The 14,187-nt window shown below is 40.6% G+C and overlaps 1 protein-coding gene across 2 annotated transcripts in view; it reads right to left on the minus strand.

The window, feature by feature from the left end:
• pde9a (phosphodiesterase 9A) overlaps positions 1 to 14,187 on the minus strand; it is a 29,490-nt gene extending 15,303 nt beyond the window's left edge. For both annotated transcript variants that reach the window (XM_041057656.1, XM_041057655.1), the window contains exons 1-4: positions 13,888 to 14,187; positions 7,260 to 7,330; positions 5,356 to 5,433; positions 2,439 to 2,482 (exon numbers count right to left, since the gene is read on the minus strand). In XM_041057656.1, coding sequence (XP_040913590.1) covers positions 2,439 to 2,482; positions 5,356 to 5,433; positions 7,260 to 7,330; positions 13,888 to 13,950 — 256 coding nt within the window. In that variant the 5' untranslated portion in view covers positions 13,951 to 14,187. The remainder of the gene's footprint in view (positions 1 to 2,438; positions 2,483 to 5,355; positions 5,434 to 7,259; positions 7,331 to 13,887) is intronic.

Raw genomic sequence — 14,187 nt, forward strand, 5'->3', positions numbered from 1 at the left:
GTGGGCCAATAAACTAACAGCTACGAGAAACTGTAAAAAAAAAAAAGAGATATTGTGGGTCGGTAGCTGTTTGTACATTGTGCTGCTCACATTCCATCTTTCATGTAGGGGTCACAGGTCAGCGCAGACTAAAAACAGCATTGTTGCGAAATTCCTCTCTGTGATTAATTAAGCCGGTTCAGCAGAGTGACCGAGCGGACTGGATCATCACTGATTGACAAAGACGGCATTCAGCAGCTCTCAGGCAACAGATAGAACATGCTGAATTATTTTCACTTAACAAGTTTGGTTGAAATGATGCCAAAAATAACAGCTTTACTGAGACTTAGGGCTAAAAATAGAAAGCTTAATCATTACGAGGGGCATTATGAGGGACTAGCCATGAGGAAAACTAGCGGACACCCAAACACAGGCAGTCTATGATCAGACTAAAGTTTAAAGGGTCCCACACTTTCCCCTGCAGGTCCTGAGCCGTGTGTGTGTGTAAAAGATATTTTCATGGTTGACCTGAGTTGTGGCTGTGATGTCTCCAAATGTTTTTATTGTTCTCTTAAAGCAAGTTTATGATTACCCATCATAAGCTTCCCAACTTACCCATGGTAATGGAAAGTTGGTGAAATGTACAGCAAGTGTGGTGGGAGAAACCGATGAGTGGCAGATGACAGCAGCACAGAGACAAGGGTAACTCTCAAAAGCTATGGAAAACACTACAAAACTGGGATTGGGAGCCACAGTACTCTGTGTGTCACAAAATCTTAAAGATGAGATAGAAAACCATTTCAACTTCTTCTTTACATAGGCTGCTCAAAAGCTTGCAGACAGTATATATAACTTGGTAATTTTATATATAACTTCAATCATGGTGTTATACCAAATAACATGTTTTTACAGTGATTTCAGAGAGTTTGTTATCAAACCTTATGTTTTAGAAAATCATATTCCACACATATGTAGGTGCTCTATGTAGCAGAGTATAGAAGAACAAAACAAAGAAAACCGGAAAATGTGACAGTGTCACAGAAACTGTCACTATGGGTCTCTGTCCATCAGCACTGAAATGGTTTGCTTTAAAGAAAACAGCTGAATTAGATTTAGAGATTTAGATTTAGAGATAGAGAGTTTTGTTAGTGGTATGAGAATTTCAAAAGCAATGTTCCCAAAGTGGCACACAACAACAGAAAGAAAGAACAACAAAACACCATCAATATCTATATCTGTATAGATAAAGATCTCCAGAAAAGATGTTATTTACTACATGATCATACGCTGTATTCACTGATGGTCTCACTCCCTTTGAGTGCAAAAAGGCTCAAACCCACAAACTGCTGCATAGATACACCGTTGCTCATAAACCACACTGTCACTGTAAAATACATTTTATGTATAATATCTGAAATATCAGGTTCTTTAGCTGCTACATGCTCCACTATATTCACCAGCTGCTCTCTTAATTTATAACATTTATTTGTCCAAGTCCATAGACAAGAAACATTAATATTATATAACGAGAACAGATGCATTGTACCAGATCTAGCTACTAGCTCATTTCCATCTGCAGGGTCAGCTTTTTTGAAAAGCCGCAGTGAGAGCACAGAGAGTGATCCAAAACAGCAAAGCTGTGTCCGGACTGATAACTCTCTGTAGGTTCATCACTAATGGAGACACCTTTCATATTGTTTTCCATTGTCATTTGATGTTAGCATAAAAATATCAATCATAGCTGCTTTAAAAATAATGAGAAAGGCCCTTGGAGAATAAGATCAACCTTCTACGATGAGTCTCACTACACAGGGGAGGTCCAGCACCTGACTGAGTGGTGTTCAGACAACAACCTGGTCCTGAACACAAGCAAGACCAAGGAGGTCATTATTATTATTATTATTGTTGTTGTTGTTGTTATTATGGATCCACATATGCCTGTGGAGCAGAATGAGGCCGATACACACAGATGATTAACATTCAGAAGAGAGCACCTTAAATCCTCCAGCCCCCTCCACACCCTCCATCCCAAACGGCTCCAAACCCAAGAGCTGAGCCCAGAGGAAAAGCCCCCCTATGGCAGATGGTGCTGAAACTAACAGCTCCCCCTCAAACACACTCTGACCAGTCACTACTCTCCAAACACCAGATGATAAAGCAGATGATTACACAATGTAAATAAACCTGTTTGCAACACTGAGAAGAAGAAACTAAAGGCCAAGGTAGATCAAAATGTTATTTGTCCCTAAACAGAGATTATGAAGAGGCAGAATATCTCTGAACTATAATGAATGTATATACGTATGTTGATCTTGGCATTGTTTACCTGTTCTTTGTTGTGAACTTAGATAAAACTGTATTTTGATGCTTTAATAACATTGTTTTTGAACTTTTCATGCCAATAAAGCTCCTTTGAATTTGAATTTAATGGCCCTGTCTGAGTGTGTTCTGGAACTCACCAGCAAGCTGTCCTCCAGTCATGGGCACCACTCGGTAGGGTGACCTTCAACACAACAGGACACACACACACACACACACACACACACACACACACACACACACACACAGCTACAGGTTAGTATTGAGTGCAGAGGTGATGTGAAGCTAGTCTCCATCCTTCCACTGATCAGACATGCTGTATTCTTCCTTCCACTTATCTTCTCAAGTAGGAAGACAGATAGCTCCTTACACACAAACAAAAAAACACAGTGTTTACAGGGAAGATTACCAACACTCCGATGAGGTCGGTCAAATAAAATATTTTAGATTTTACCCTTGGGACTGGAGTGTGACTCAGGCCCTCATCATTTGGACTGAAGGGTCACACAGAGTGACACCAGGTTTCAGATTGTTTTAAATAACACTGGCAGAGACTGATTGTCAGTCTGCAATTTCTTTCTGGTTGAAGTAGAAAATCTTTATGGCCCTTCTTCTAAATATCAATATAAATGATGCCTAAAAGTGGCTTCTTTCTTCATGAATTTCTGCCCACATTGACAGTGTCACCTAATTCTCAATAATGACAGCCACAGGTTGCCATTTGTTACGAATGGAATTAAGAAAGTGGGACTTATTCAGAGTTAGGTCAGCAGATGATTCATGATCTCTGGGTGCTAACATCCATTCATCCATTATCTATCACAGGGTTGACATATAGAGACAAACAACCATTCACGCTCACATTCACACCTGTGGACAATTTAGATTTGCCAGTGAATATTCCTTTACATGAGTACACCTCACCGTCAATACTTAAAACTTTGAAAATTAACACCATGGTATGGTCTGTTTTAGATGGAGACATCATATTGTCCAGCTTCACTGACAAACTGGAATTTGCTCAAAGACATTTATAAGCATTGATCACCACACACAACAGAACTTTTAATAAGTGGGAACAGCAAGAAGTTTCAAGGAGTCATAAGTCTGCCTTGGACATGTCCAGACCTGCATCCTCAATCCTACATGCAAGTTATTTTTGAACATGTGAGAAAGTAGAATTTATCAGCATGGCATGTTATGAGCCACCTGCTGCATCAACAATGACATCATGTGTACGTTTACTTCATGTTTTCGGTTTTAATCACGCATCTGTATCAATAAAAACAACAGATGATGATCTGTTAACCTGAGCATACAATCCTTTTGCAGCTCAGTCTGTCAGTGTGTGCAGATGGCTCATTAATGTGGATCTTGAGAGCCAGCTGAATGAGTTACTGGGTTGGACAGCGATTGTGTTCCCTGAACACGTGCACAGCATTTATTGTGACACCAAAGAGCTACAGGTTTGACAAAGGTTGCAATATTTTATAAATGTAAAATTCATTTGTATTGACATGTTTTTTGTCTTTTTTTCGAATGTCACTGTGCTGTTATTTACACTCACTAAGCACTTCCTCAGGAACGCCTGTACACCTGCTTATTCATGCAGTTATCCAATCGGCCAATCATGAGGCAGCAGTGCAGATACAGGTCAGGAGCTGACTTGTAAATTACTTCAATTACCCGAAACAGAAAAACCACAAAAGTTTACTTTGCTTTATTAATTTCAAACTTTCTGCAGGATCAATTAAAGCGCTGAACTGTTCAGATCAGTTGTGATATTGCATGCATTATTATACACGTGTAGATGTGTGTGGAAACTCTATCTGTGAATTAGAAAATGACTTCAGCAGTCCTTTCTTCCTAAGCATTAAGAGGCAGCAGTAGAAAGTACTGTGATTTATCAATACAAACACGGATAAGTTGTCTTACTAATCACTGTGGTCAACGTGTGTGATGATGAGGAGTTGGGGAGAACTGTGGAGCAGCTGCGCTCCACAATTCTTTTTAGATCCACCACCTTGATATTTCATTTTTTATTAAATTCACATATTTGCAGTGTGCAGTCACCACATGCTACTGACGACTTCAAAAACATTTGTAATTATCTTACTTGTCCACTTATTTGCATTTATCTCACCCAAAGGCTGTGTGTGCCTCTCCTGCTCAGCAGGTAAATCAGTAGCTTAGCTCTAACGAGCTGCACTTCTTAAAGTTTAGTGCATGGTAAATGTTTAGCACACCTCTTAGTAAAAGACCCCTTAAATGGTATGTGTAGACCTGAATTTGACCAGGATTCGCACGTTCTGTATATTCTCTCACTAACTGATAGAACTGATATAAACATGCAGGAGGGGTTTTTTGACACTGCTGACAGAGTTCTCAGACACAAGTGACATCCTACAATACTTAAATACAATCATCCATAAATTATGACTACTCTAGCTGGAAACCAGAAACGAGCACATTACCAGGAATCCTCTCTGTGTGTGAAAGACCAACTGTAGTTACATGAGCCAAACCCTTTTCATAATGAAGTTAAGTCAGTCGCTGATTCCCAGAAAAGCATTTGAATGAGCAGTAATGCAATGGTGGGATAAACTGTCCTGTTGCCATTCTTCAGAATAAATACACAAAATCCAGACCTGCGCCTCTGGAAAACTCCTGAGAGAGACAGACTTCCATCATGTGCTGGCAGTGCAAGTCATTTTCTGAAAGGCTTTCTGTGATTTTAACAGTTTAATCTGATTAAACTTTTCCTGCAGCCAAACACAGCTGAGAACATCCTGGAAACGAGTAACTCTCTCTGTACCAAGGACAGTCACTCGTGGTTCACTATGTTCACTGATGAGATGTTTCCACTGTGACATGGTTGTCATTATGAGTTCTTAGTTGCTGTGGTGTGGTTTCAAATGCAAACCTGCAGATCACATTTCATGGCAGCTCGTGTCACTGTATATTGCACAGGAGGAAGGAGCAGGAAACACTGGTCAATCAGACTCTCTCAGTCAAGACTAGTAAAGACATGTGTCTTGTGTATAGGTTTTCCAGTACCTCTCTGTGTTGTGCGGCATGGTGGGGTCGATGGACACCATGGCTCCAGAGGAATCCAGCAGGGACAGATTAGTATTCCTGCATGAAGACAGAAATACACGTAGAAGTTTAGCTGGAAATCACCTGTCAGGCATCATGAATGTGTCTCTTCAGACACAAGACCTCTGTCCTGCATGTCTCACCCAATCCAAAAGACAAAGACACTTTGTTGGTGATGTCTGTGAATGTTCTCATTCATCCAGGTCATAGTTCTCTCTTTGAAAATTGAATCGAAGGCAACTGGACATATGTTTGTCTGGGAAGACGTTTCGCCTCTTATCCAAGGGGCTTCATCAGTTCATACGCATCGGTCTATCTAGTCCGCACTAGTCTGACCAAGAAAGTGGAGTAACACCCAGGTATTTAACCTGTTGTGGGTGGGACCACCAAAGTACCTGTGAAAGTACTGGTTTCACCTGACCATTGTTGTGGTCCCCAGTGAACGACAGTCGTCAGGCTCATGTGACCTAGTTTGTGTCTCATGTGAACGACAGTCGTTAGGGTCAGGTGAGTCCCTGGTGGATGACGCTCGTTGAGAGTCGTCTGAGGTTAAGTTGTTTACTCTTCTGGGTACACATGAAAGGGCTACATTGTAAATGGGGGATAGGTGGTGTCGCAGACCCCCTCCTCTGTTTAGTGATGGTTTTTCCACTTTCACATAGATGGCTTCTTTGACTCCTCTCTCAAACCATCTGTCCTCCCTGTCCAGGATTTTGACATTGCTATCTTCAAAGGAGTGTGCTTTTTCCTTTAGATGTGAGTAGACAGCTGAGACTGGACCCGAGGAGTTAGCCCTTCTGTGTTGGGCCATGCGTTTGTTCAAAGATTGTTTAGTTTCCCCAATATATAGGTCCTTGCATTCCTCACTGCATTTGACCGCATATATTATGTTAATGGTGATGTTAGGTGATATTAGGTAATTGTTGGTGATGGTGCTCCCTCTGCGAATAAGTACTAGGGTGGGATAGAGACAGTTTTTTTGTCATTGAAACCACTTGATTTTGCATTGAGTGTGAACATGAAGAGACCAAACACTAATCCCCAGCTCTTACTTATGGAGCACTAATGAAACTTAAAAAACATGACAAATGTCCTTCAGCTTTACTGGTGTAGTAGCAGGAGCAGTGCAGTAAGTCTTCACTGGTTACAGGGACAGGGACTGGTTACAGAGGACACGTTTAACCAACAGTTTAATTTGGCTTCAGTTGGACATTGTATCCATTCATTCAAGTTTGGGGGATGACAGATGGATGATAAGGTAGTCCCGACCTCAAAAGCTCAGCTACACACCCTCCACCTCTAAAAGAAGAGGTGGAGGAGAGGTGAGAATGAGCACATATGTGAGGCTAACATTTGCTCTATCTATCTCTATCTATCTATCTTCCTATCAATCCAGGAACACACAACTTGTATTTTTATTTCTATTTTCCCCTCGTGGTAGAGGCTACTGCCTACCACGCACCTCAGCCTTGTCATGGACTAGTCTGCCCACTGAACACAGAGATCAAAGTGAAACAACCCTCCAGCAAACTCCAGGTAGAGAGCGAACCAGCCAACACCCAGATATCAAAGTAACTTTAGTTGTGTAGTGGTGTCACACAGTGGTCACAAGCAGTGTTGGGCAGTAATGCCCAAGAGTGAGAGGCAACTGAGTTCATTGTTGTTTGAAATTTTTGTCGTTTTAAAGTTATAAAAAGCACAATTTGATCGGTGATGAGCTATAATCTTTGCATGGGAGCAAACTGTCACCATACTGACTGAAAACCACAGCTGACAGAGAATTAACATGGATGATGGATAAGGATAACAGATCCCCACAAATACAGCAAAACAAGGACGTATGTGTCTGTGTGAGTGTGTTTTACCTTGGCACGCCCAGGGCTGTACAGAACAGTTCCTTGATATCACAAGGGCTGCAGAATCTACTGAAGACCACCTGAGGGAGGACAACACACACACACACAATCACTCGAGACAAGAACAGAATTTATAATTGATGATGCAGCAGCTGACTTGCCGCTGACAAAATGAAAATCTTAAGAACATGGTGGTACACTCTGAGGTACTCTCAGGTACGGTGGAAATAGCTCACTTTTAATCATTACTGCATGTCATATGATAAGAAGCTGATGTTTTGGTCAAGTCATCTCAGGTTTATTTCTCAAGTACATTTAATAACCAGCTTCAAATACCTAAGATCTCTTAACATTACTCTTTAATATAACTGACACATGTCAATCATACTATTATTTTTATAGCTATCTGCCACTTTCACTGTTACAAACACTGCACATAATGAACTTTCTGTATTTCCTGTTGATGTTTTACTTGTTACAGTCTATGATGGTGACACAGAGGAACATTTGTATTTATCCAGTAGTTACCAAAAACAAAAATACTACCTGGATGTTTTGGCTGTTTGCTGTCTGGTCAGCACATTAGCATGCTAGCTAGTTGTACAGCTAATACTATAAAGACAGCAATAGTGTTATCTATATATTAGCTATTTATGTATAAACCAGATTTTAGCATTTAAATACTAACACTGCTAACAAGCTATCATTTGCATACAAAGAAGCTAAACATGGTAGCTAGCATGTTCCTGACTAATGTTAGTACTCAGCTCAGAGCCCAGCTGAGCCTTAATACAGATGAAAATGATGAAGGAAGGAATACAGTCCATCTCCAGCCCCATTTGAACACAGTTATTTCTCTAGTGGAGGACAGCAGACGTGCCCCTGACAGTGATATTTAACCAGAGCCTACATATGGACAGGTTTTCTTCTCCTGACGCTTAAAGAAATCCAGCTCCAAGCACTGTACCTACTTTATAATTTAAGTTCTAAATGTGAAATACTCTCATACACACTCATACTGTACACTCAGTAATATACATGCTGTGGATTACATACTTCATCGTGTGAATTTTTGAGACACTCTATATAATGCCTACATTTCACACAGCATTCAGACACTCAAACAAAATGACAGACAGTAATTATAGCACACTATATTGAAAATAGGGAATGATTTCAGCCAAAGCCAAAAGCCCTTAATGTGTTGGTCTGTCACTCAAAACTTTCAAGCCCATTAACACAACAATAAAATTTATAGTTCTGCGCTTTAAAATCAGTAACTTCCTAAAAAAGCCAGTCACAGTAGTTTTTAACGTTACTCAAACAGGAACAAGAAATAGAGTATTTATTGGTTGTTTGTTTGAGCAGTGGATGAATGGACATTTGGTGTGAGTATCTCTGGCAGTGGGATGGTGTATGAAGGACTGTGTGCTCAAGGTAATGAAGCAACACTGATGTGTTTTAATGGTTTTTGGATTTGGAGCTTTATGGCACAGAGGAATAATCTGTCAGGTTGTGGAACGTGAATGAAGCCTGACAAGAGTCTGAAATGTTCTAAAACTGGTCCCATACACTGAAAAATCCCTTTTACTTGGGTGACAACACAGCCTTGCATGTTGACATTTTTTTGTCCCTCTGCTAATAAACAGCCTTTTTCATCCACTCAACAATTTTGTTTTCTGATGTGCAAGCATGGCTCTACTCTTTAGTCATTTTTATGTGTAAAGTATATACAAAATGGAAAAAATAATGTGGGATGTTTGTCGTCTCCTTCCACTGTGTGAGCAAAATAACACAGAGGAATATTTTTCGTGAACACAAATTGAATTTTTTTCTGTTTGCGCAGATGTTTGTAACATGTTTTGCTGGTTCTATTTGAACTGCAGCAGGATATTTTGGTTCTCCTTCCTCCTCTGACTACAGTAATGAGAAAGTGGAGCAAAAAGCCACTGGGGAGACACTCTTGAGTCTGAACGTGCAGGCTTCCCACGCTCAGGGCACTTCTTCTGATGAAAAAAAACGTGCACATTGCAGCACAGCGGCGGTAAATATTTCGTGTTTTTCATACCTTCTCCTCCTCCCCCTGCTTCATAAACAAGGTCAGGTGATACCATTGAACATGACAAATGATTTGTGTCATGCTGCAGCACACAAAGAGGGATGACCCACATAAATAAAGGAGGCGTTTGAGTTTGAGTGTAATGGCATCGAGGACCACAAACAGCCAAATCGCAGGGAGAGATGACATGAGGAGGCCTGGCAGCGTAAGGCGAGGGGTAGGGGCTGAGGGTTTTTACGAGTGTTGTCAGGGGAGGGGTGAAAGGAGAGCTGATTGTGGAGGAGAAGAGAGGTCAAAGAGCACTTCAGCGATCTGGCATTGGCAGCCTGTCACAGGTGGAAGAGACAGAGACTGGTAGAGGTCAGAAACATCACACCTATGACGTCGATTTTTATTTCAGGTCTGAAGCACAACAGATAAGATTACTGGTGTTTAGATTTTGTGTTTGATTCATTTAATTTCACACCACACACACAGCACATACCTGAATCATCTAAGCATGAAATTCACAACACTGCTGCTGTTACAAACACATGAAGAAATATAGAATTAGTACCAGGGCCCCAACTAACAATTGTTTTCATTCTTTTTATTTTCTCAATTAATTTATCGTTTGGTCTATAAAACAAAAAAAAAAAAAAAAAAAAAAGGAAAAGGTCCAAAAATAGAAAAAAAATGTCCATCATACTTTCCTAAAACCAGAGATGCTACTTGTTTTGTCTGAGCATCAGTCCAACATCCAGAAACATGATGTCCAAATAGGTCCAGGTTCATTTTCTGTTGACTGACTTATCATTGAATTGAGAAATGACTGCAGCTCTGTTCAGGACATTTTACAGAGCTAGGTTTTCCATGTGTGAGATGCAGCTGCTACCAGATATCAGAATCCTTCATCTGATACCCATAAAGCCTTGTCTTTTAGGGACTTTCCTCATTTTAAATTAATGGCGTTCATGCATATTTAATTTGACTGAAAGTGATTTATTTAATTATAACTTTGCTCATTAAATCAGTCTGTCTGATTTATATGTGTATGCCATTTACTGTCCATTTCATTTACAAAAACATTGCTGAACGTTACTGATAAAGAAGAGAAAGGGGATGAAACGCTCATTTGTACTTTAAGATTTAAAGAAAAACAAATAGTCTCAAATGGAGCTCAGCTGAATGTAAATGAATGTGCAGCAGTAAAGTGTCCTGTGGAACAGCAACTCCCCAGAAGAGACAACAACAACAACTCTGGTGCTGGTTTACTGCTGAGAGAAGGTGAATATGCTTTTGTTTTTAGATCCACAACAGCGCTGCGTGAATCTGATTGGGTAAATACTCCTTAGGCTGATCAAAAGCAGAGCATTTATTCTAATTTGACTCTCCACAGTATCAGCCATTACTAAACACATTCATGTTCTGGTTTTAAGATGCTGTGTCTGATTTCAATAACAAACCCCACTTACTCAAAAACAGTCCCCTGCTGCTGCTGCTGTGTGCATCGTCCAGGATGATGATCCCACGCCTTAAACCAGCCACTATTATGCAAATAAAAAAGACGCAATATTCAAACCTGATCACGCAAACAAGGCACGCTAACCAGAATTTAATTAGCCTGAATAAGGACTTGAGACAACAAAAGAAAAAAACAAAACAAAACAAAACAAAACAAAACAAAAAAAACCCCCACAGAAAACAATGATTGCAGGAACAGGAGAGGAGCACATGGTGTAGCAATAACCTGGCTTCACCTGGATGAATATGCAACAGACTTGTAATTTGAAGCAAATAAAGAATATGAGTTCAACTGCAACTGGTGCACAGGCACATGAATACAGGTTTTTATTACGATTACTGTTTTCATCATTTCATAGACATATTACTGCATTTAACCATCGATCTGTATCCCTGACCTTACACTAATCTATTGTTAAAACAGAGATCCAAATCTAAGTGATCCTGTTCAGCTTGTACAGGAGCTCATCGAAGCATTTCCAGCCTAGCAACAGGTGACCAGCGAACCTACGAGACAAACGGCTCAATATTATCCACAGCCAGTACGGAAACTTCGGCTGCTGGTGAGCCATCGAGAGACACACGCACACGGCTAGAACATTGAGATGTGTAACCGTGATCAGAAAAAGAAAGACGTCCTAAATGAACACTGAGGTATTGTCTCTGTGCTGAACACTCCCGTGCATTTCTGTTCCACAAGAAACTGTTAAGATGACAAACCTAACTTCTCCCTGCCTGAACCTCATCAGGCTGCGTCAGCCTTGAAACAAGAGTTAATCCTCACACTCACACCGCGGACTCTGAGTGAACTCCATAAAGAAGACACAACGCAATAAATGCAAAGTGCCGGTGAGGCATAAACCTCATTATATGGCCTTTTATGAGCTGCTGTTCCTCCTCCATTGGTTTGTCAATGTAAACAGAGCTCTGGCTGAATTCTCTGCCTCAACACTCCACTCGCAGCATTTCAACAGTTATGGGACAAATACACTGAAGTTCTCATTGCCCTATGACCCTAACCCTCCTCAGCAGTAGATGAGGTGTGTTTTAGATGTGTGTGCAGATATTACAGTCTCTTCTTTAGCGTGTAGTGTGCTGGATGGGGATTTTTTTGTTTTGGCTTATTAAAACTGAAGAAGTAAGATGCCACCTGTCAGGTCAGTGATTGGTGTTTCTGACTGCACTGCAGCAGGCACAGGTCAGATCATAAGGAATCTGGACACTCTAGTAGGCTCTGTGGTTGACAGTGGTTTCCTGTAACTCTGTGATCCTGAGCAGGATGAAACGGTTCAGAAAATGGATGGATAGTTCAATGAAAGGATGAATGAGGCCAGTTGAAAAGCCTTCAATGAAGAAAGGAAAGAAATTGTAACTGCCACTGACTATATTTATGACATGTCTTCCTAACTACAGTTAAACATGAAGCTTTAACACTGTTAGCTGCACATCTTACACAGTACAAACCTCTTGATTTCATTTAGTTTAGAAACAGCGTCACATACACTTCATCGGGGTTTACCAGGCTTGCTGAGTATGCAGGACTCTGAACTACAGGCAATGACAGTAAGGTGATCAGTAGCTGATCCAAATGTAGTTTGCATACATTTGGTTTCATTGCAGCTGACATGCAGCACCATTTCTGCCTGTTTCCTTGAATACAAATGCTCTGAGGTAAAAAGCAAAACAAACAAACTAAAAAAAAAACAACAGCTCCCAGGTTGGTAAGTTTATGACCTGAAAGCTCCACCTTTTGATTCTCACGCATTTTCTTGGAATAATAATTTGCATGGCCTAGATTCTTTAATCTACATGAAAACTGAAAGTGTGTTTAACATACTGAGATGTGTGTGCAGAGAGTGTGGAGTGTGTTAAGTCGTCAGAGCCTGGGTTTCCTCTCCGACCTCACAGCTCTGCAGTCCTCAGATGGATGGCTGAACCTACTCACAGTTATTTAACATCCAAACAGACCTGTGACATTATTCTGCCTGTAAGGACTATAAACAGTCATCAGTTCACACACACAGCAATCTATGTGTATGCATCTGACCCACACACACACACACACACAAACACACAGAGGATGAAAACACTCCTTGATGGCAAGGTTGCAGCGAATGGTGATGATTCATAGACATCATCATACATACACATCATACACTTCTCTACTTATATGCACTATTTTTAGCACTAAAGTTCTCAGTATTATTACATTCACTGTGAGAAATGGACATGACATTTAGACTAAAGGCCAAACCAGCGTCTGTGTATAATTTACTCATTTGACTGTAAATTACACACAGGATACAACAATAAAAGCAGACCTGATGTCTCCTGTGATAATCAGAGAGCTCAGACCAGCCACTCTCTGCTGTGGGATCACATCTCAGTATTACTAATGACTGATTACAACACTGTAATAATGTTTTTGTAAGAGTTTTATGAAGTAAGGAATTAGTACTTGTTTATTTGGCTGAATGATAAACTACAGCTGACAAAGTAAAACCTCCTACATCACATTACTATAAAACCCATACATGGACTGGACAACCCATACATAGTCTGTGGGTCTCAATATTACATTGACTTAATGCTACTTCTATACAATGTGTCTATCAAACAATTTTACCTACTATGCTGCCACATTTGTGTAATATGATATAATAATGATATGATTGTAAGAGTTCTGTGTTATCTCTGCAGATAGCAATGTAGAATATGAAACGAAAGAATTAGTAATAAATTATCACATAAAGAGCCAAACATGAATAATGGCTAACAACAAAAAATATATATCAATCAACCCATATAATTCCAATATTTCATTCATTCAATATTAACAATGCTGATATGTATAAACAATGTTCATGTGAATGAATATAACTGTTTTGGAGTTTTTAAATCATTCATCAATCACATTGTTCCCGCACTTTTAAACTCTCTTTGGTCTTTTTCTGTGAAGCTACCTGACTTTACAGCTGTAGCTTAAGTCAGGGCCTGTCAGACTATCGTGAGTTCGTTTCCTTTCTGACTGACAGCGCTGACATACAATCTTCATGCAGTATCAGTATTCCGTACCTTCTGAATCCTGCCGTCCACGTCCAGGTAAATGACACGGTAAGAGGACGAAGCAGAGCCCATGGTCCCCTCTCCTGTTCCCGGCGTCAGTGTGTGGCTGTGCGGTTCCTGCTCCGGGTTCCGTTGCCCTCCTTCGGTCCTACACCCGCCGCCGTTAAACAAACCGAGGGGGTGAACGGCGAGTCAGCGGTCCGACTGCATCTCACGACCGCCAGCCTGTCAGTCAAACACTCCGGCAAAAGTCCCCGTTTCTCTGCGTCTCTGACCTTTCCTCCCGCTCTCTGTCCGCTCTGTCACCTC

Source organism: Toxotes jaculatrix, chromosome 15 (assembly GCF_017976425.1).
Source record: "Toxotes jaculatrix isolate fToxJac2 chromosome 15, fToxJac2.pri, whole genome shotgun sequence".
NCBI classification, from domain to species: Eukaryota; Metazoa; Chordata; class Actinopteri; family Toxotidae; genus Toxotes; species Toxotes jaculatrix.